Genomic DNA, 24,969 nt, shown 5'->3' with positions numbered 1-24,969 from the left:
GCTAAATGGAAAATTATTTTTTCATTGGATGCAGAATTTCACTCATAAATCGTGCAATATCAAACCAAACAAGTTAAAAGAAAGAAACATTATAAATAACTATTTTTTTCATGTTATTATATTCATTCAGAGCTTGAGTTCTAGATATTCAAATTTGTCAACTGGCAAATTACAAAACTACAAAAGGGAGAGTTTAATTAAGGTTGATAATGAAACTTTTATAAAATATGTTCAACATGTCTTCCATTTTCTTGAATGCAGAGCTGAAGTCTATGTTTGAAAGACTGTTCTACCCTGCGCAAGACAGCTGGTGTAATGCTGCGAAAAGCATTCGTTATTCTAAGTCGCATATTTTCGGGAGAAGTTGGTGGCTCAACGTAAACCATATTTTTTATGTATCCCCATAAGAAAAAATCTAGTTTCGTCAAATCTGGTGATCTAGCGGGCCACCGTACAGGCCCATTCCGTCCTATCCATTTATTGGGAAATACTTCATTTAGATGATCTCTCACTTCTGCCGAATAGTGAGCAGGTGCACCATCATGTTGTAACCACATTCTATTGCGGAGGTCAAGAGGAATATCATCTAACAAACCTGGTAAATCATTTCGTAAGAAATTGAGATACATTGCACCATTCATATGTCCCTCAAAAAAGTATGGACCAATTACATATTCTCCAATGATGCCTCCCCAGACATTTATCGACCACCTATGTTGATAATCCACCTGTCTCAATAAGTGAGGATTTTCTGTCGCATAATAATGGTAATTATGTCGATTTACAAATCCATTTTTATGGAATGTCGATTCATCCGACCATAAAATATTATTGAAAAAATATTCGTTTCGACGAATTTTGTTCATGGCCCAATTGCAAAATCTCACTCTTTTCTCGAAATCAGCATACAGTAGTTCTTGATGTAACTGAACGTTGTATGGATGCAAGCGATGTTTCTTCAATACTCGTTGCTCTGATCTCTCACTTATATCCACTATTTCCCCAATTTGTCGTTGACTCCTACTAGGATCTTCTTCAACAGCAAGAAGAACTTGCAATTCATTATCTTCATTAGTAGCTGGCTTGATGCGCTCATGTTTGGAATAATTAATAGATCCAGTTTCAACGAATCGTCCCAAGACCTTTCGGAAAGATCTTTCATCTGGATGCCTTCTATCTGGATACCGTTGAGAATAAATTCTACTTGCCAATAAACAATTCCTGTCTGATTCACCTAATATGAAAATCATATCAATCAAATCACTTTTTGATAACAACATTCTGATGAAATTATACCGACAGTTCAACTTCACGATTGACTAAAAATTTCAATATTCATTTGCAGCCAAATATTTTGTTCTGTCATTTGCCAGACTACTTGATTTCCAATAAATATTTCATTCGCTGAAAGGTTGTTTTAGACCGAAAGAATATGGCACAAATTCCGAGATTTTTGAAATTATTGTAACTATTCAAGAACGTCCATTTTGTGGTGTAATTCGCAACTTGTTTATCTAGCAACAGGTAATTTTAGGAATGGGCGATATTTTAAGGAAAGGGTATTTTTTGTATATTCTTATCAGTCGTCAAATGGATTTCGCTTTGAAAAAATGACCATTTTTCGAAAGAAATGCTCATTTAAGAAAAACTATTGAACTTAGCCATAGGGAATACTTAATGAAATTTGTAGAGGTTTCGTTGGCGCTTCTTATGGATCAATAATATACAGGGTGTTCCATTTAATATAAGGAAGATTTTGCAAATTTTCATTTACAATATTTGGCAAGCGGTTTTTCATACCCTGTATATCACAGGTCGATTTCAGATATATCGTTTGAGAGAGTTACCAATGTAGAATATTCGACCAAAAAAAAATTTCAACTAGACTTGGCACCACTTTATAATTTCAAATATTCTGAGTGACGAATATTGGAAAAAAAAACCTGTCATGCTAGATATCTCGAAAACCGTCAATATTTTCGAAGTGCAGATATACATAAAGTTTATTTTATTTTCTATGAAGAAACCGAAAAAGCGATAAAAAATATAGGTTGCCATTTAAAAAGACACAGTTGGGATCCGCCCAGAAAAAATCGAACACCCTGTGTGACCGTCAATATTTTTATTTTGTCGAGCTCGAGCAATAAGGTAATATTATAGAAAATTAGATTCCTATCTGCTTCCTATATATAGAGATATGGAACACCGCGCCACTGTTGCAGGACCCTGTATATATATATACATATATATATATATATATATATATATATATATATATATATATATATATATATATATATATATATATATATATATACACATTTGTTCACAAATTTACAAAAAGGATTTGCAGCTTTAATAACTTCTAATTAATATGCGGCCGCTTTCGATAGCAGAATGTGATATCATCTTCATGGCTCTACTCAGATCCATGAAGATGATAGCACATTATTGACACTACTAGTATTTATACCAAACTTACCGATACAAGTTTCCTTTCAGGTGGTATACACATATCATGTCGAAGAGGTCCTTCAAACCATGAAAGGCTGGATAAATCTCCTCTCATTCTCGGATTTACAAAACAATGCTCATTCTGTACTTGGTCAGTATCTTCAGCTAACAAATGCCTGTAGGTTCCCCATACTCCATCTTTGAAAACATTGATCGCCATGTTCTTCTTCAACTGCTCGCTAAAAAGTGGATCTTCAAAATTAATGTCTCGGTCTTCATCCATCACAAACAGACCCTTGACATGCGAGCTTTCTGGTTCTCTTCGAAGACAGTTAACAAGTCCTAAAACACCGCTTTTATCTCGATTATCTGAGTAGAGAATCACACTGTCGGAAGATTTATTTTTGATCAATTCTTGTGTTTTTTCAATCCAAGAGAAGTCGTTGGAAGAATTAACTTCAAGTGTAACTGAATTCCTTGGCTTATGATTCCTCTTGAGAAGAACGTGAGTTTCTAATCCTACTTTGTGGACGGTACAAACACTAACATCGAGTTTTTTCGTATCTGATATATTAAAGTCGGATGATTCACGTGATATTATAAAACCATTTTCTTTCAGAGATGAAAATGCTGTTTGTAAAATCTGAAAACATATTGAAAGTATCAGAACTGAATGAATATACAAAGAATTATTATTATAATTAATGCTATTAATGTTTGTGTAACAAACCGAAACCGGTTGTAACAAATAATAAACTTAGAAATTATGAACTTGTTTTATAACTGTCGTTTTCCAAATTCTACTTCACAGGAGGGATGAAAGAGATACATATTCTGAACTTTACCTACATAAATAGCACTTTTCTAATATTCACATCTCTCATCAACTCAGGCGTCTAGATTATTCAGAATACTATTAACGTGTGATTTCGTGTTAAGAATCACACGTTAAAAGCTAAGACCTCGTTAGTCCTTAGCTCGCGCAAGTTTCGACTTCTAAGGGTTGTCGTTCGTAGGGGTGCGACAGCTGGTTAACGGAAAAATATACTGATGATTTTGAAAGAGTACAGACAAAAAAGCAGAAATGAAACCAAGTAAAACGATTGGACAAGGAGAAGAAACTAATACCCAAGGTTCCAAAGGAGCTTTACCTAGAGCATGGATGTACTTATACAGGGTATTGCCCAAAGTCGAAACAACTCACATAAAGAGCTACCTGAAGGAGAAGTCAGGAGAAGATGAAGATTATGTAGTGAAGGAGTTACCATCACAAATCCCGCAAAAAATGCTTCATGGTCGGCGTAAAGTTGTTCAACAAGGATCAGATATATGTCCCAAGCTTCTGGCCCAGAGGGTTTGGCTTCAGACATTATGATTTCGCCAAGTACAACTCTTATAATCAGCAAGACTCCCCATCAAATTTTATGTAAACAAATATGACATATCAAATAAACAACCCATGAAAATAAGTGTTATACATCAAAACATTCAATCCCTAAGAAATAGTGTAGATAAAATAGACACATTTTTAAAAAACAATGAGACAAGCCATTTTTTCTGTTCAACTGAACATTGGAAAACTGAGCAACAATTGAAATATCTAGGATAAGACGATTTCAAATTAACATCATATGTCTGTCGAGAACTAAATAAACATGGCGAATCGGTGATTTATTGTGGAAAGTACACCCAATTTAAACCAGTGAGTATGTTAGTAAATCTTTCAGTAATACGAGAATTAGAATGTTCGGCAATAGAAGTAAATATTAATAAAACTCATATCTTAATTGTATCATTATATAAACCAAGTGGAGCTTCTATGGATATTTTCGTCATTTATTTGAACGACTCATTTAATCTAAACCTAAACCAACGTCAGTTCAAAACTATCTCCGCAGATGACACAAGTCTGTTATCAGGTGGTGAAACCTTCCCAGAGATGATGGCAAATAGTACAGATCTATTCAACAAAACTAAGGACTGTTTCAATAAAAATAAACTTGTACATTGATTATCCAATAGGGCGAACCTTCAAAACTCTTCGTTTGAACTGTCCCACAACACCAAATTTTTAGGAATCCACATAAACGAGAACATGAATTGGACTTCTCATATTGATAACCTCGCAAACAAACTAAGTGGAATATCGCACGGAATTAGAGTTACATCAAAATATCTGCACAACGAGGCTATAAAAACAATATACACGGCTAACTTCGAATCGGTTGCTCGATACGGAATTATTTTTTTGGGTAGCAATCAAAACATCGAAAAAATCTTCATAGTTCAAAAAAGAATAATAAGAGGAATCAACAACTTAAATTATAACCAAACTTGCAGAACAGTATTCAAATCCACCAATATAATGACAATCTACGCGATTTATATCTATGAATGCCAAATGTTCACACCACTTCACTGAGAATATACCTGCTGATAAGTATCCCACTAGAACAAATGAATATATGTATCCCCATTAAAAACCTTGTGAATCTCTATGAAGAAATTTTTAAATCGAATACGTGTGATGTTGATAGGATTTACGATACAATCGAAGGAGTTTTTCGAAAGAATAGGTCTGAAAAATGAATCAGATTGCAAAGAAACTTGAAACCACAGTTTGAAGATGATATTTCAAATAATTGAAAATCAAAGACAAATATTTTGCGAAGACAAAGAAAACTGCGTCTTGGAAGAATATTTTCTATTATAACTTTTAAAATAAATCTGTCAAGAAAACAGTGTTTTCATAAGTGAATTCTGTGAGAGTTTCAATGATTACTTCATTAGCATTGGTTCAAAACCATCATCCACCATTGTGAGAAAATGAGAAGAATGAGTTAACCAAAATCAATTTTTTGGAGCCAATAACTTATGATGAGATAAAAATATAACTGATGATTTGAGTACAAAAAAGTCTTTGGATTTGATATTACAACCAAAATCATGTCACCTTTGCTTCAAAAACTGTTTATATTTTGTTTGATTCTGGAAACATTCCTCAAATATTTAAAACTGACAATATCCTGCCAATTTTCCAAAAAAAAAGTTATTACATACACCGATTTCTATTTTACCAATTATCATAGCCAACATTTTTGAGGGAGCAGTGTATAACAGAGTCCGTCTGTTGAAATAAGTTTTTTTGTTGACCACCTGTCGCCCTCCTAAAAACAACAACTCTCAGAAGTCGGAACTGGGGCGAGCTAAAGATTAACGAGGTGTCACCTTTTGAAGTGCGACTCCTATCACGAAGTATTTGGAATCCATTTATTTCTTGTATCCAAGTCAATATGGCTTTCGAATGTCTAGTGATATATTATGTGCCGTTTTGGATATGATCTCTTATATTCAATTAGAAATAGATGCGTGTAAAAAATATAGACTCCTATCATTAGAGCTCTGTATAGCTTTTACTGTATTCACCATGAAATTATGTAGAACAAATTATTTGATATTGTATGCTTTCAAATATACAGTGTGTCAATTTGAAAACTTCCCACCCTCAATATCTCCCTTCCAGTACATAATATGAAAAAATGGTCAGACAGGTCAACTTTATTTGCAAGGGGGACACTCTGAATGAATATTTTCAACCCTCGGGGTTCAACCCCCTAGGAGGGGTGGATGTTACCCTCAGAATTTCAAATGGAAAGGGGGGTCAAGTGGCACATCATTTTGAAGGGCATTCAATTCTCTTGCCAATGATACCTTTTTCATTAGTTTTTGATGAGCAGTTTTTGAACAATAACGTTCCAAACGAACGGTGATTAGAAGTGAATAAGAATAAATGATTAAAACTCGCCCGCACTAGATGTTTGGTATTCAGGTTGGTATTCAAAACAAATGATTGTAATGGACTATTGGAAAAGGTGAGCATCGTACTAGGTAGCATCGTTCCAACCCTTGAGTAATATTCGAATTCGTGGATGTGAGAGGAATGTAGAACTACTTAGTTAACGAAATACGCATCGAGTGCAAACAAAAAATACTAAATTGCAAAAAACAAATTTCAACCATCTTGTTACGCTTTATCTGATAATATGTTCAAAATGTTGTCCATTCTGCTCTAAACAGTAATACAGTCTGTTTTCGAACTCCTCTCGAACATTTTGGAAAACTTCACCACTAATTGACCGGCATGCTGCTGTAATTCGTCCTTTGAGGTCATCCATATCAGTGGGCTGTGTTTTATAAACGACAGATTTGAGATATCCCCAAAGAAAAAAATCTAATGGAGTCAAATCCGGTGATCTCGATGGCCACTCAATTGATCCCCTTCTGCCAATCCATCTCTCCCGGAATCGCTCGTTCAACCATTGTCGGACGGGGCGAAAATAATGAGGTGGCGCACCGTCCTGTTGGAAATGTAACAAATCTTCCTGCAACAGTAAATTACCGTGTGCATCAATTTGAGTTTCGAGCTCGTGAGTTATAAGTGGATCGATAGGTGCTTGAAGCATATCTAGGTACAGATCACCATTCAAGTTTTCTTCAAAAAATAAAGGTCCGATAATGGCATTTCCAAGAATACCAGCCCAAACATTAACTTTTTGTGGGTGTTGTGTATGTCCTTCTCGAAAATTGTGAGGGTTTTCGTCACTCCAATAGCGACAATTTTGCCTATTAACATTGCCATTCAGGAAAAATGAACATTCATCACTGAAACAGATATTGAACAGAAGATTAGGTAAAGCATTGATTCGAAGAGTCATGATTTCACAGAATTCTATTCTTCTGTCATAATCATCCTCATGGAGCTCGTGGAGAATCTGCATTTTATATGGATGAAATTTGTGCATTTTCAGTGCTTTCCTTACAGTCTCGTGTGACATTCCCGTCTGTTCTGCTCCTGATCGTAAGGAGCTAGTCGGCTCTGCAGCAAATGTTCCCAACACCTCAATTTGAGCATCCTCATTCAGTACTCTGGGGTTATTCCTTTTTTTATTCTTCACCGAACCAGTTTCGGAAAACTTTGTCACCAAATCAAGCACATACCGGTGACTTATATTAAGATTTGGATTTCTTTCATTAAAAAGAGATGCCGCCCTTCGTGCGCACTTGCCCACCTCTCCATAAATAAAAATTATTTCAATTCGGTCTTGGATAGTGTAAACCATTCTTACAATTTATACACTTTCTAAGGTATCGCTGATCAGCTCAACAAATGAAACTGAAATGATAGTACTACCAAATGGCTTGAATGCGATGAACACCTTTTTTGCTCAAAAAACGATACTTTTTATAGCAGAAGTAACAAAAAAGGGATAAGAGTTTTAAATTCGATAATAAACCCAAATGAAAGTCACCGAAATCAGATAACTAATTAATGTAAATTTTTTGAGGCTTGTCTAATTTTACCCCTGATGGAAAGTTGAAAAGCTGACCCGTCATCACAAGTTTTACTTATAAGAGAGTCAATAAATTGTATTTCTTTGCATACTAACTTGATAACCAGGCATTTTAGTATAGGCCAATTCTAATTACTTCTATTAGTTTAGAACTACATTTTCGGATACTGCTGATCGGAAAATAATAAATGAGGGCACCGTCGGCAAGCGAATTGAATGCCCTTCAAAATGATGTGCCACTTGACCCCCCTTTCCATTTGAAATTCTGAGGGTAACATCCACCCCTCCTAGGGGGTTGAACCCCGAGGGTTGAAAATATTCATTCAGAGTGTCCCCCTTGCAAATAAAGTTGACCTGTCTGACCATTTTTTCATATTATGTACTGGAAGGGAGATATTGAGGGTGGGAAGTTTTCAAATTGACACACTGTATTCAAGTGATAGAAAGCAATGGGTGTCTTTGAAAAATAAGAAACATTCATTGAAAAACATTATTTGTGGATCTATATTAGGACCTTTACTCTTTCTCATTTATATAAATTCTATTTCAGAATTATAAGTTTCTGGAAAATTAACTGCTGGTGATACGATACAACTTTGATTTATTCCAACAAAGTTTACGCAATTAATACACCAGCAAATGGAAGCTGATTCAAAATATATTGATATTTGGCTCAATATACACAAATTAACTTTCAATTTTGAAAAATATCTATGCATGTTCATTGATAAAAAGCCCTGTGAGACAACAACTACCAAATTAGCGTTAGAACAAAAGTTTGCATCAATCATTGGGTGTCTATATAAAATAAGAAACTATATATATTCCGTTAAGGAATCAGAAGTTGACTCACTTCATTCAAAACTGCAGTATTTAATTATATTTTATAGAAAACTGATTCAAATGCAACTTTGAAACCAATAAGTAGTTTACAAAATAAAGCCTCAAAATGCATTGTTCATATACCTTTCTTAGAACCAACTGAAAATCTATATAAATCAAAGAGTTCACTCGACATTACTTGTATTTATAGATTATTAAAAGTTGGCATACATCTTGCTGTAGTTCGTAATAGAAAATAAAAACATTCCACTATGAAATTTATAGAATATAGAAATGTACATGATCATTGAACAGTACACCTCAACAATCTGTATTTTACAAAGGAATAATTACATATAATGAATTATCCATGATAATTATTACACAATGTTTCCAAAATTTTTTATTTCTAGACACTCGAAGCTACTGCATTAGCGAAAAGCGCCCTAAATGTTTGTGAAAATTGTGTAATTATTATCATTTATAGTGTGTTAAATTTTCATTCATAATATAACGAATTAGCAAATGACGCTGAACTTCCACCACACTCATTATTTTGAAGGAGAGTGGAGCTTATTCGACAGTACCTTCTTCTCAAAATGAAGAATCGATAATTCAATAAAATACTCACCTCTGGTCTTTCGAATAATCGAGAAACAACTATGAGCAAACAATCCTTTTCTTCCGACAATTTTTTATTCTCTACTGGAATGGCCACATCAAGTGCCTCACCACTTAAAATTTTAGGTAAAGTTTGAATGAGAGGTTGATCACCAAAAACAGTTTGAATGATAGGTGTCAAAGGAGTATTTATCTCTTTTGTGAATTCATCTATCAGTTCGATAACTTTGACTTTATACACCATGGAATTTTCAAGAAAAATTTGCATATTAACTCTGATGGATTCTTGCAATTCCAAAGTGGTTATATTTGGCACGAATATATATTTTTCCAATACAGGTACACCCAAATCTTTCCTTCGGGCTATAGAGCTGGCTATCAAACCTCTTATAACAGTTTGCCCACATCTGGAAAAAATTGAGTCAATTAGTTGCTAGCTCATTATTCATAATCATAATCAAACACTAAAAACGAATCAACGGTAGGTACAGGAAATTTCTTTCTCGAGGTACATTAAAGAAAATAATTTTAGTGAAACAGCTTTTCATCAGAATAATTTAATTATTATTTATTAATAATTTATAATTTAAAAATGTAAAAAAGTCAAAGTGACGGTTGAGAATTCAAATTATAAAATGAGCTTTTCTCGGGGTGTATAGATATAACACAGTTTTCCTTGACCCACAAAGGTAGATGAGTTTTTATCTGAAATTTAAATGTAGAAATCTTTTCTTTTATTTTAATAGTTTATTAATTTTTATTGGTTTTTAAGGAAATAAATGCCAGAAATAATTTTAAAAAATATCAATATTTTATATTACTGTTTATCTCACAAGTACTCACCTGATTTCCCCACTTTCCTTATTGTTATAAACTGGTAAAATTGGGTCTAACCCTTTTTCGTTGAATTCATCAATTATCCACTTCGTAAGTTGTTTACCTGGTATCACAACACGTTCGATAAATGTCGGTACATAAAGTAATCTGGAATCTGTTCCCAAAATCTTCATTTGCAGCATATTATCTAAGAACGCTACCCAGTTATCATGCCATCTGATTCGGCCTTCAGTTGCAGAAGCATTACACTCAACAATACTGCGAAATTCACCCCTGTGAAATAAAAATATTATTTTTACTATTTTCATAAAGACTTCACATAAGATGATTGAATATAGGTGGAAGTTACTAAACCTTTCACACGAAATGGAATTTCTCAACTAATTGATAATAATATCCATGATATCCAAGTAACGGGTCAGTCCATTCATAACTGATGATGATAATAATAATAGCAAACTGTATTGATTTCGAATACCGTAACATACAGGGTGTTTTATTAGTCATGGTCCAACCTGAAGAAGGCGTCAAAGGCGGTCTTTCCAATGAAAGAATTAATGTAACATATAGTTTGATTTTGTATGAAGGTGATTGACAGTGTTTCATGATGAATTTTATTGGTTCGGACATGTATTGTCTAATATGATATAAAATGATCCCTGGAAGAATCATTAAAATTGAAATGAATAGCTGAAAATAACAATTAAATCAAGCAAAAATATCCCTGAAATGAAATTACAATATAATAAAATACTAGCAACAATTGAAAACTGAACAATTGAAAAAAAATAAAAATTTAAAGATTTCAAGACAAGTTACTTCACGACTTTTCGATTGTTAGTATTTTCAATCCTCTTCGGGTGATGACTGGGCTTATTCCTCCGAAAGATGGCGAGTGCTTCCACCTATTTCCTATTCCCTTTCCCCTCTTCGCCAGGTTTGGCGGGAGCTGGATGTTTGGGGGGAGTTGACCGTTTTCCGCCTGATTATAGATTTTCAAATGTTGCGTATTTCTACGCTAGCCTGGCTGAATGCATTTCTGGACATCATACATGCGGCTTCTTTGAATTTCCTCCTGAACCAGTGTTCCTCCAGTGTTAAATACACGAAGTCGTACGAGACCCTACTGCATCAATTGAAAGGAAGTTGTACCAGACTTTGAAAAAACACCAAGTCTATTTTCAGGAAAAGGAGAGATCATCGCTAACACCGCACCACACTAAGCCCCCTCATTTGTAACTACCCAAAATCCATAAGAAGGGTGTTCCGCTCAGACCGATCATTTGCTCCAGAGATTCAGCTACTCAAAACTTGTCTAGATTTTTACTACCAATAATACAACCATTATAAAAGAAAACTTCATATTCTTTGAAGACTTCAAGGCATTTTTTTGAACTACTAGGGGCAGTCGAAGTCACAGAGCAAGATCAAGGTTCCAAACATGTGTTTTACCCTTCTAAGATGTGAGGGTGATATTAAATTGTGGAAACGACTTCGAATTTTTCTGCATCGAAAATCTACTACACTCTACTTCGAGATGTAATGAACTCCCACCACGGGTTGAAAACTTTGTATTCTGTGAAGAATTCAAAGCATTTTGTCGAACTACTAGGAGCAATCGAAGTCACAGAGTAAGATCAACTAATCAGTTTCGGCGTGGAAAGCCTTTACTCCAACGTTCCTGTCGAACAAGCACTTCAAATCATATAGAGGAAGCTATCCGAAGACGGGGACCTGAAAGATAGAACGAATTTACCTATAGAAGTAAGCATGAAATTACTAGGAAGCTGTGTAAGAAACTGCTATTTTCCAACTGAAGGAAGAATTCTTTACGGAAAATGAGGGACTGCCGCCAGTTATAGCCAACATATAAATGGAATGGTTTGAAACTCTGGTCATTGAAGAAGCCCACAAGAAGCCCAGGGTCTGGTTGAGATACGTTGATGACACCTTCATAACATGAAAACATTAAAATACAGAACTAAACACTTTCCTGAAGCACATCAACAGCGAAACACTTCCCATCACTTCCACAATGGAGAAGGAAGTCCACAACGAATTGCCTTTTTTAGATGTATTGATGAAGAGGACCGACACTAGGTGGGAAATCCAATTCCATCAATCGACTCAAAACGGAATCATCAAGATTCTAGTAGACCGTTCTTTCGGGCTTTGTAATACGAAGGAAGGTCTCGAGAAGGAACTAGGTATTATCAAAAATGATCTTCAACGGAATGGTTACTCCAAAGTGATGGTGGAATAGATTTTGGCTAAAAGACAGCAAAAGCCTCGGTAGCAAAATCGCACTTCAACACATCAGAGGATTGTCGAAAAAGATGAGAAGAATTGGGTCCACGTACAACATCAGAACCTACTTCAGATCCGGAAACACTATCTGTAGCAGCCTCACGAACACCAGGCCACCAAACGCGGACTGCGATTCCAATAACTGCATTTACCCGGATACCTTGCGAGTGCGGAAAATCCTATATCGGTGAGAGTGAGAGGCAATTGAAAGTCCGAATTGTCGAGTACAAGAAACATATACAACGAGGATAAACCAGCAAATCGGGAATAGCAGAGCATGTTTGGACTCATTAACATAACTTTAAGTTATCCCAAGCTGACATCATCCAAAGGAGGAAATTCGAAGAAGCCGCATATATGTTGTCCAACAACGTATTCAGCCAGGCTAGTGCAGAAATACGCAACATATATAAACCCATAATCAATCGGAAAACGGCCAACTCCCGCCAAATGGTGAGCTCACGCTAAACCAGTAAAGCGGGGATAGAGAATAGGTGAAAGCACTCGAATGACATTTAAATAGTCATCTCTCGAAAGAATAAAAAAATCTGTTTTTTCGTTCACCAGCTGTAGCACCCCTACGAACGATAAATCTCAGAAGTCAAAACTTGTACGAACTAAGGATTAACGAGGTCTCGCCTTTTAACGTGTGATTTCTAATAAGTTCAATCATCACCCGAAGACGATTGTGGATACTAACAATCGAAACGTCGTGAAGTAACGTTGATTAAAATCCTTTAATTTCTATTTATTTTCAATTGTTCAATTTTCAATTGTTGCTTGTATTTTATTTTATTGTTATTTCATCAGTCCGAACTGATGAAATATATAGTTTGATTCCTAGCAGCCCAAACCGGTCTCCAAGTGTGTTCCAATAATTGAAAATCGATTACGGCAGTTGTATCGCCAACAGAATATGCAGGAATAACTTCAATGAATAATCCTGCACTGACAGCTGTCGGATATAATCCAACGCTCTTCGTGGTATTAGCCAGGGGAGTAGTTGTTTTCTGATAGGTGTCAGTCCATTAACTTACAGTGTAGGTGATTTGAAACTGGTCTGAACGAATTATTCTTTTAGATAATTTGATTTACAGCCAGTCTCCAAGTATGCCCACTCAGTTTGTGAAACTTATAGAGTTAGCTGAATGACCCCAAATCAGACCCCAAACCAAACTGAGTAAAATGATTCAAAGTAGGGTATCAAGCTGACCATATCATTTCATCATCTCAGAACAGACAAAATAAAAGAGAGCTTGATATGATCAGACCAGCTCAATCTATTATCAATGACGAATCCTAAACTCTCAACGCTTCTGGTTGAATGATACAATTATATTTTGTTTTTAATTTTCATTCATGTTCGGCTCATTAGCAGCAAACCAATTATATACTTATATATTGCTGTTTCACGTCATTATTTGTAAACTACTCTCATTGAATTTCCTTTCATTTATTATTCAAGTTTTTCGAGATCAAAATTTTCAGTAATTTCAGAGTGACTCTTTTTATGCACATGGGTGTATTGTACTCACTTATAATTATAGCCCCTCAAGGTTAGTTCCTTGTAAATGTCCTTAGTCTTCATTGTTAGATTGGAACCATCTGACCGAGTGCCACAAATGGGCTCATCCACACCTTCATAAGTTTCATACATTCTACCAGACATTACTGTGGAGTCACCTTCAAGTATTTCAAAATTGCCTGAAACAGTGCAAAGGACAACCTTCAGCTTGAGAATCCCTTTGTTGGGTACTGTCGTGGCTCGCATAAATTTGCAATTTTCGAACACCACGTGAAGTATATTCAATGGACGGTCTTCGATAATGCATAGAGTTTCCCAAACTAGGTACAAATATCCTGTGGCTGGAAACAGATTCCTTCCTATAATAGAATAGAAAAAAATATCATTCATTTTCTGTATGGTAGATGTCAATTATCACCAGGTGTAATGTTGTGAAAGGCACATTTCTAGTATCATAATTGTGTATTGAATTAATTTTGGATATTGATGCTCCTGAACAAATATGTACAAATGTACAATATATAAAGAGAAGACAAAGTTGAAATTTTCAAACTTTTTAATGAATCATTATACTTATAAGGTTTCACAATTCAGAGCCAGCATAGAATGAATGTGTGTTTTTGCACAATAAAAATTACGCGTTGAGATCAATGGCCACCAAAAAGATAATTCATGAGTTAATCTACTTTCAATTCGTACATAATACAGCTGCAACAATCAACTGAGATCCAAAATACCTCTCATATTTTTATAAATTTTGAAAGTTATTGTATGTAACTTAGCATTAGCAATGAGAAAATTTCACAATGAAATTTTCAATTCAGATCAATCTATATGTATCTATATGAACTTTGTTCACCTCCTCTGGTAATTGTGGGCGAAACAAATGAAATTTTCTGACAATATTTTTACAGTGTCCGGAATCTTCAGCACTGAGTTTGGCTGATATTGAGGAAGAGACGGTTTACTGAAAACTATTCATTGATAATTGTCAGAACATTTTCACTTGAACTCATTGAACTTTTTTGGGGTTTACAGATAAGAGATATATCGTTCGCATAGATCACGAAAGATAACGGTATTTGTAGCTTTTTGATATAAATAAGAAACAACATCGGACCAAGAACGGATCCCTGAACGATACTTTAATAATTTTTTATGCTCCGAAGTTTTTTCCTTTATTGCACCTTGCTTTATACCAATCATATATGATTTTATCCATTTAAGAGGTATACCACTGACACCATGTAGCTACCAGTATGACTACAACTTTGCGATTGTCAGTATCCACCATTATTTTCGAGTGATCACTGGTCAATTTCTGATACTCCAAGACCATTTGTAGATCATCTGAGCCCGTTCACCTCTCTCCTTTTGATTTTACTAATTCATTAGAGAATTTCTTACACTGCAGACCTCCATTCTGGAATAAGCTGAATGCTTTGTAACTGGCGTCTTCAAATCATCGTTTGAACCAGTATTCCTTTCCATGGATGATTCATTTTCATATTATTCTTTTCTCGCCAGAAAAGGGGTTGCTGATCAGGCCCTGTACGTGGAGCTCCGTTCCATTCAGATAGCATGCCAGGATTATCAATAAATAACCACTCTCCACAACTGTGAAGTAATTGATCTGTGGGACCGAAAATCATTCGTTCTCAAAAGATTGCCCATACAAATGATAACTTTCTGCATTTGCTCGACCCATATTTCTTCCATTTTGATGAAAAGCCGATATAATAAGATTAGAGAGTAGTGAAAATATCATTCCACCAAGACTCCTATAATCAGAACAACCATTTAAGCACAGTGTACTGGTAGAGTCTGCGGAAATCGAAGAGTAAACTTCAACACTTCTTTCATTTTTCTCCTCTATTGGACGATATTCGCTGGATCCGGAAGTCATATGTTGATGGATTACAACTGACTTATTGGTTTGTATCTGCCTGAGAATGAAGAATGTGTAGTTCTGATAAATTCAGCACCTCTCATTCTCCACAACAGATTCAATATCCTCCTGAGCATAAGGCAACACCGGTGTCTCATATTTATCGTAGGAGTAACCCTTATTAAAATTGTCATCATCAAATGTCTGTCCTCTACTTTTAGGAAAATAAACTCCAAACCACGAACATTCTATGATTCAATTCCAAGAATTTGTCTCTCTCAACTTTTAGGTTTCCAACCTGAAAACCCATTCGAAAAACGAAGTAGCACTCAAATAAGACTCACGGATTTTCACTCACCATCGATAACATGACCATCCACGAATGACCACTCTAGATCTGAGAGTTGGATACCAACAGTTCTGGCTCCTTGTTGGGCAACATTTTTGGCCACAAGATCATACAGTGGGGTAAACCATTGTCTACTATCATGTTTCCATTTGACGTATGGTGAAATCATTTTAGTTCCTCTGCTCACGGGGAGTTCAATTTCTGGATACAAACATGATAAATGTTGGTCATGGCCCCCGATGTATAAGCTGAAAAATTCATAATTACTGTTAAACAGACACAAATTCAGATAAATCTACCTAAGGAATCGAAGAAAATTTCGTATTTTTATTTCGTCATCCCTATTCATAAACATTTAATATTTCTTGGGGTAAAAAAGACAATACAAATATAATACTCACTGTCCCAAAACTTTCAAAAATTCGTCAAGATGATTATCACATTGGAAAGAGAAAAGTTGAGTAACTTTCACGTCGACAATATTTTCTTCTGCAGGAAATTTTCCTACAGTAAGGAAAATCGACATCGATTCGATTTTCCCAAAATTTTGAAGAGCATCCTTGGCTAGGCAATCTACGAAGTAGTCCATAATTGCAAGAGTTTGTTTGGTGAGTTTATTATTGATGGAGCTAGATCTCATGAAATTTGTTAAATTTTGAAGAACTTGTTTTCCTGAAATAGAGCATATCGTTATAGAATTTGTCAAATTAGTTACCACTGATAGATTTTTTTGAGAAACTATCCCACTTTGCAACAAAAAAGTATGAACATGGACACATCAGCAACTACTTTAAGCTTTTCTTTGACACATTTTCGCTTAAATAAGTGCTGGATATTGAAAATTTATTGATCGACAAAACTGTTGATTATTTATCTCCCCTCAGGTCAATATTATTTAGAGGTATTTTGAAAGTTTTCGAAATATTTCTGTACTTCATCGATATAACACTAATTAGAACAACAAGAATAGGCGAAACCTACAAAGAGGACGAAGGAGATTTTTTTCCGTCTCCATATACCAGGCGAGTCACAACCTTAGCTGCTACAAAAAAGACTAACGGTAACCAGAAAACCACCCAACACTGTCATCCAGCAGGATACGGGGGAAGCACTCAATGAGATCATACTAACTGTGAAGAACGATTTCGTCAAAATCTTTATTATTGCTTGGGAATAATATTGTCTATCATTCTTATGTTAGGATAAGGTTTCACTGCAACATACGAGAATATTACATAGTGTCAGGTGGGAATTATCACAAAAACATATTAATTGAAATAGATTGAGATCAAAAAACTATCCTGAAAAGTCATATAGAAAAATTACCCCAAATGTTATCACAACATCAACTACAAACCCTAGTGAACAATAGTGAACAGTAACAGTATCATCCGCAGACGTATACGTATTTTTCTTTACTGGAAATGACTGGCAAGAGTGTATTATCCACTACAGTATGAATAATGATCATAAAGAGAGAAGGCACTGTTCAAGAAAAGTCATGGTTTTCCAAAGTCCTATCAAATGAGATTCGAAAATGATGATATTGTAAAGTGAAATCGGCAACCAATAAGCTAACTTCGATTGAAAATGAAGAATGTCATAATGTCAGAGCAAAAAGGATGAAGAGACTATTACCCACACATCTTGAAAATTCTGTATTTCAGTGAAGAATTTTTTTTGTTTTTAACTATGTTATGTGTTACTTCAGTTATTTTAGGTCTCTTGACAAGTGATGATAGTTCATGTTTTGTATTGAATACGTATGTGCGAAACATTGAGAAAGGGGTATGTAGTACATGAGTTGAGTTAGCAATCGTTCTGATCTAATGAAATCGCATGCAGCGACCACCTGAGCAAAACATTCAGCAGCTTCATTACCTTCCAGGCCAGTGTGGCTTTGAAACCAGACCAAATACAATTTGTTGGTTCTTCCTTTTGAGAAGAGTTTTTTGGCAGTTCACAACCAATTTAGACGTTGCTCAAGAAGAGCCACCAGACAGCGCTATTTGGATTCACCACGAATGCTTTCCAAAACAAGCACTTTTTCCAATCACCACAACTGCAAACTATTCTCGGCGCGCTTTTCACCGATCAAGTTGGAGTATTCAGGAGATGAATGAAAGATTTTTGAAGTGAGTTCCTCAGAGGAACTCTCAGGTTCACAGATACATCGTGCCTTCTCAACCAACGTTTCAATAATCTCTCTCTTCAGTTGTGGCTGGTGGTCAGGGTTTTTATTCAGCTACCTGTCTGTGTGTTTTTATTACCTGCACACTTTATGGCCCAATTTCCCACTTTCACGTCTGTTTAAAAGTTTATCCAAGTAGGCTACAGTCCCTTGGGTTTCTCGTTCCATTGTGAATTGGATTTTTGGGCTAAGAGAGTTTAGATATAATATAAAATCGTTTAGTGTCTCTTCACCATATCGCCAAACCACGAACGTGTCATGAACATAACGCAGCTAAAAATATATTTTCACAGCCGCTTCCTCTGAAGCCCGTTGTTCGAAATTTTCCTTGTAAATGTTCGCCACCATCTGACTCAAAGCGGTATTATCCGTTTGTTCGTAAAAAATACGATCCCACTGAAAATTAGTTTAAAATGAATAATGAGCGAAGATGGCCCATTAGTCATATAGTTTCCTTGATCGTAACCATCGTGGGTAACCAGAGTGGGTCAAACTGAACACTTTTGAAGAGAAACTCTTATTTTCAAACTAGATAGATCAAAACTGATGTCTGTGTCTGAGGGTCAAATTTTATGACAAAGTTATTGATGAGTTACAGCATGTTTTTCGAAAACCTGCATTCTCAAAAAGTTACTGTAACTTTTTTCCTGTCAAAAATTTCTGATCTCTATGAAAACATTCACAAAACACTTACTTTTTTACTTATAAAAAACTTATTTTTTCAAATAATATATCAATAATCATTGATGGAAAACTATTTTTTTAATGAGATCCCCTATATATTCCTGCATATTTCAATAGAACTTAAAATTATCTTTCCAAAAATGTAGCACACTTGATGTTTTGCTAGAGTCATATTCAAAATAGAGAACTTCAGGTTTTTCCATGTAGACTTTGAAACGCACACTTTGATCAACTAGGCTTTGGACGACGCGGCGATAAAACAAAAAAAATGTTCAGTAGTAGCTTTCAAATGTTGAGGAGCAAGCTTTTCACATCAGTAATTAAAATGCATAGTTTCAACAAAACTGATAACAATTCATACTATATTCACTGCTAATAAATGAAACGTCAACAATAATATTGATGATAAAGAACAATCAATGACATATATTTCTTCAGAGAAGGTGTTCAAAATGTCTACCAGCTTCTCATACACACAGGTGACACCTTTTCTGAAAGTTTTTTGCCGAATTAATTAGTTCAATAGGAGTGAGAGAAGTAAAACTTTGCATCACTGTCGCTTTCAATTCGTATCTAGAATTGGTCGGCAATTCAAAAATAAGATCTTTCAACCTTCCCCAGAGGTATAGTCCGTAGGCGTTAGGTTCGGTGACCTGGCCGTCAAAGGTTGGGTCCTTGGTTGTCTATCCAATTATTACCAAAATATGCAACAAAAATTTGGTGACAATTGCAGTTTGGTCTACATTGGAATCACGAAAAGAATATAGGTAGCCAACCGTCTCTCTGAATACAAGAGAAATTGTCGACTCGATCAAACCGAATCACCTATAACCGAACATGTTCTCAAAGAAAGCACTCACATTATATCATGCGAAGATACACAAATACTTAATAAAACTCAAAATTACTATTCAAGAATATATAGAGAGTCAACACGAATTCAGAAACACATGGATAATTTCACCAGGAAAAGGCAATGAACATTAGTAAAATCGGCTACCTAGTCTTAATTTGAACACAAACGAGGTCATTTAATCTTATTAGGAGGAACGAATCCACGCCCACCACTGATGATATGAAATTCCAGCAATATAATTTCTGCGTTGCGAACAACTCAAGCTCTTCGACTGTTACCTCATCGTTTTAATGATATCTACTGCATTAGTAGACGAAACGTCAGGAATAAAATCTTGCAAACCCGGAAAATAGATTCGACAAAGCCATTGGTGAAACGCACGTCGAGAAGAGTATTGCAGTTTTGCTGATTGGGAGAAGCGCTTGTTTTGGATTTTTTCTACTCCAGAGGTTCCAATTTTACCTTACATCATCAATGTTTTGTTTCCAAGCTCTGGTTTCATCCAGTTGCCTTGTAGCAAAAGCTAGTGAAAGCCAAGAGGACGTATCTCGTTTGGTGGTCGATATAGAAGCTTGGTTTTGCAATTGACCGACATAGACATTTTTGATATTCGAGGATTTAGTCTCTGGAGGAGAGAGGTTATCACCGCCGAAGTGTTGCCTATAGAGTCACACGATTTGAGATGCTTCATAATAAATAATCCTGACTGGCCTACAATGCATCACCTTTTAAATTTGTTATCGAAAGTTAAGCAGCATATTTCAAAAAATTCCAGAAACCAGAAAATTGTATTTTCAACTGATGAATCTTGCGATAATATCATGTAACGATGTACTAGATAAACTCTTCCAAATAGCTAATAAGCGCACGATTTTTTATAAGAGCCTTGTCGCATGTTTTTACAAAAACGAATATTGTTAGAATGTACAATCGTATAGGTTTTTTTGAAATCGAAAACTGAATCATCTCTTCTGATACACCCTATATATGTTAACGTCACTTAGAAATTTGGACATAACATGTACTTACTTGTTGTTGCCGATTCTTCAACTTTGAGCTTTTCTCTAATTTTATCTAGTAAAGACACATCACAACTATTTATCTGTAAAAATATTATAAAATTATATTTTCGTGAATGTTTCTTATTTCTTCGTCTACCAACTCACATCTTTTCTGTCGTTTCCTATTTCATAAAAATCTGCCAGCTTATTGATAGACTCGTTTATAATAAAAGCACAGTTCATAGTTTCTTCTAAATTGCAAATTCCATTGGCATATGCACAAACAAGCTCTCCGAATGAATATCCAAAATAATCTTTCGGATTAATTTTGAGTACTTTGAATAAGTCGATCAAACCAATTTGAACGGCAACACTTCCCAAGATGTGGTGCGTTTCTCTGTCAATCGAATCTTTCTGGAAAGTGTCAATGATATCAATACCCAGAACTGAAAGTTTCTCTTGAATTCTGAAAAATAAAAATTACAATATAAGGATATCCATAGATACCTAACAGGCAATCTCTGAAAAATCTCAGATTTTATGTTTCTTTTTTATTTTTTCATTGTTTAAAATCAGAAATATTCCAGAGCGGGGTGAGATAGAAAAAAAACTTTCTTCTACAATACTCATTGGAAACCTACAAACACTAATTTATGTTACTTTGTTCATATGGTTATCATGAATGATTGAAAAAATTACATTATAGTAACACTTCTGAAATACAGACCTTTTCATCACAATTTTTTTGTGCGCATGCGTCAGTTTCAGCCATCTTTTTTGTACTGTTTTTTGTAAACAACCATGTTGAAGAGCCCGCAACTCATGTTTTAAAAATTGAAATATAAATTGAAGTTCATTGATTGTAAAAAAAGTGAATGAGAAAAAAATATTTATACTCCATTATAATTATGTTATCTGTACAAAAAGGAACAACAAAACGGTGTTTTTATGCAGTATGTAAAAGTGATACACGATACAAATCATTCAAAACCAACACATACTAAATTTTCCAAAGCCTTGTCTAGAATATCGCAAAAAGAAAATCAAATCATCGAGCAAATTACATATTAAAGCATGTGCAAAATGTGAATTATGGGTGAAAAAATGTGGCAGAAGTGACCGAGGCTTTAAATCTATTGATGATGTTAACAAGAATACTTATATTTGCTCACTACATTTCATTGGAGAAAGTGGTCCAACTGAACAAAACCCTTTAAGCTATCAGGAATTTCAACATACGTGCATTATTCGTGCTTTTTTGACTGTATAAATTTCATATATATTATGTTGTATTAAATATTTCCCTCTAATGAAAATTAATAAACATATTCAATTCAGTATTTACATATTTATCTAATTAATAATGTCATATGGCTTGATTTTTAAACAGATTAGTTCCATAAGTATTAGTCTTGTCAACTGAAATATATTTTAAATTACATCAAATAAATTGACATTATTAATAAGAATATAACTGTAAATACTATTTTTTTACATGTTTTTAGATAGTAAACAAATGCTGATACCTAACCTCTCAATCAGCTCACTTTTTTTCCTTTTTGCGGACGCCCATGACGTTTTAACCACCTTTTCAATTGTTCACAATTATGAGCCTCAACTGAATTATAAACAAGTGAAGCATCACCAATGGTTTTTTCCAATAATTTATTTCTTTGTAGAGAAATTTTATTCCTTGCCCAGCCAAGAACTAGAATTGTTAAATTTCGTTTTTCGGCTCTTCCGCCTCCAGTTCTATTCAATTTTTTGAATATTTTCTACCATGTTCATTCTAATATACAGGGTGTAACTGAATAAGTGTAAAACATTTAAGGAGGTGATTGCTCATCGAAAAAAAGATAGGATTTTTCATATAAAGAAACTTCATTGGAGCATCCCTTGTTAAGATACAGCCCCTTAAAGGGGGTACATAAAATTTGTATATAACAATTTTTTTCACAAGCACTGAAAAAGTTACAATATTGAAATTAACCTGACGTTTTGTACTACCAAAAAGACACTTAGCCAGTAATTTATTTAGTTTACTCCATGGTTGTAAGGGGTGGAAAACGCAACCCCTAATGTAACTTTTTGTCTTATTATTTGTTCACCATTTAAAACTTTATTTTCGATAGCCTGTTTCATTCTAAACAAAAAATGTCTCTTGGGTGTTTTGCCCAAAATAAACCAGTTCGCAGCAAAAAATTATTTTACGAACAACTACATAGATACATCGTCATAAATGCGAACTGGATTTATTGTTATTTTGTAGTTGGTACCTGCATACGCTCAAATATTCCTGGAGTCTCTCTGATTACCCTGCACACATCGATGATGCGGTTTCTTAAGTCCTCTACATCGCGAACAGGAGTCCAATAAACCAAATGTTGTGGATGGCCCCAAATAGAAAAAACGAAAGAATTGAGATCCGGGAAACGAGCGGGCCATTTATGTGATCCTCCTTGACCTATCCACTGATCTGCATATGTTTCAGTTAGATGCTGACGTGCTACTTGACTAAAATTGGCGGGAGCCCCATCATGCATAAAAAACATATCCCTTCTGACGCCCAAAGGAACTTCCTCCAGCAGTACTGGATGCACTTTTCTTAAAAATTGAACGTATGCCTCACCATTCAATCGAGGAGGTGAACATGAGGCCCAATTTTTGCTGCGAACTGGTTTATTTTGGGCAAAAAACCCAAGAGACATTTTTTTTCAGAATGAAACAGGCTATCGGAAATAAATTTTTAAATGGTAAACAAATAATAAGAAAAAAAGTTACATTGGAAATAAATTTTAGGGGTTGCGTTTTCCACAACCATGGGGTAAACCAAATAAATTTCTGGCTAAGTGTCTTTTTGGTAGTACAAAACGTCAGGTTAATTCCAATATTGTAACTTTTTCAGTGCTTGTGAAAAAAATTGTTATACAAATTTTGTGTACCCCCTTTAAGGGGCTGTATCTTAACAAGGGATACTCCAATGAAATTTCTTTATATGAAAGATCCTATCTTTTTTTCGATGAGGAATCACCTCCTCAAATGTTTTACACTCATTTAGTTACACCCTGTATTATCATTTTCAAACAACTAAGTCTGAACCTCGACTATTCAACTAAAAACTTTGTAAACCACCTTTAAACATCATATTTTACCTTTGAATTGAGTTGGAGAATTCAGGCAGAGCCAACAGATTATTTCCAATATGGGACCAGTTATTTAGTTCTCCAAAACCCAAATAGAGGGGCCTGATATCATTTCGGAAGCTGTCCAAGAATCTGCATATTTCTCCTGATTTGGAAACGATTGCAAAACCTCGAAACAGTTGATTCGGTATGGCAAACCTAAAGAAATATTTGTTATTCTTGTTTCAGTTTACGTACAGGGTGAATCGACGATACTTGGGAGGATGATAGCTGCTTCCCTGTTTGAAGTAGAAAAATGTCACAAATGAATGTTTTGAGAGTATTAAAAAAATACAAGGGTCTTAAATGAATGTGTAATTTTTCAAAGTTTCTTCTCAACAGGGCAAGATATCCAAATCGGACGAAATATGAAAAAGAATAATTGCTGCCATTTTTCACTTTATTATGGGTTTCCATATGTTGCGTATCTCTACGCTAGCTTGGCTGAATACATCGAGGCTTCTTTGGATTTCCTCCTGAACCAATGTTCCTCCATGTGTATGATCTCAGCTTGGGACCACTCGATGTTATGTTGATGTGTCGAAACATGCTTTGCTATTTATGATTTGCTGGTTTCCCCTCGCTGTGTGTGTTTCTTGTGCTCGTCGATGCGAACATTCAATGGCCTCTTAGTTTCACCGATATAGAATTTTTCGCACTCATAGGGTATCCTGTAAATGCAATTCTTGGAATCGCAGTCCGTGTTTGATGTCCTGGTTTTCGTGAGGCTGCTACGGATAGTGTTTCCGGATCTGAAGCAGGTTCTGATGTTGTACTTGAACCCAATTCTTCTTATCCTTTCCGATAATCCTCTGATGTAGGGAAGTGCAAGCACTGGTTGTGACAGCTTCCCATCCTTGCGAAACTCTTGCTGTCTTTAGCCAAAGTATGTTCCACAATC

The 24,969-nt window shown here is 35.1% G+C and overlaps 1 protein-coding gene across 1 annotated transcript in view; it reads right to left on the bottom strand.

Moving 5' to 3' along the window:
* The window catches only part of LOC111517530 (fatty acid synthase), a 90,272-nt gene that overhangs the window by 36,598 nt on the left and 28,705 nt on the right, over positions 1 to 24,969 (bottom strand). The window contains exons 10-18 of the mRNA XM_074170012.1: positions 24,039 to 24,227; positions 21,052 to 21,352; positions 20,915 to 20,987; positions 16,556 to 16,826; positions 16,164 to 16,402; positions 13,928 to 14,276; positions 10,092 to 10,358; positions 9,259 to 9,655; positions 2,483 to 3,097 (exon numbers count right to left, since the gene is read on the bottom strand). Coding sequence (XP_074026113.1) covers positions 2,483 to 3,097; positions 9,259 to 9,655; positions 10,092 to 10,358; positions 13,928 to 14,276; positions 16,164 to 16,402; positions 16,556 to 16,826; positions 20,915 to 20,987; positions 21,052 to 21,352; positions 24,039 to 24,227 — 2,701 coding nt within the window. The remainder of the gene's footprint in view (positions 1 to 2,482; positions 3,098 to 9,258; positions 9,656 to 10,091; positions 10,359 to 13,927; positions 14,277 to 16,163; positions 16,403 to 16,555; positions 16,827 to 20,914; positions 20,988 to 21,051; positions 21,353 to 24,038; positions 24,228 to 24,969) is intronic.

This window comes from Leptinotarsa decemlineata, unplaced genomic scaffold, assembly GCF_025532065.1.
Source record: "Leptinotarsa decemlineata unplaced genomic scaffold, Ldec_3_MD MMD2_P_RNA_scaffold_6, whole genome shotgun sequence".
Classification (NCBI taxonomy): domain Eukaryota; kingdom Metazoa; phylum Arthropoda; class Insecta; order Coleoptera; family Chrysomelidae; genus Leptinotarsa; species Leptinotarsa decemlineata.
This window is presented reverse-complemented; position numbering and strand designations above follow the sequence as displayed.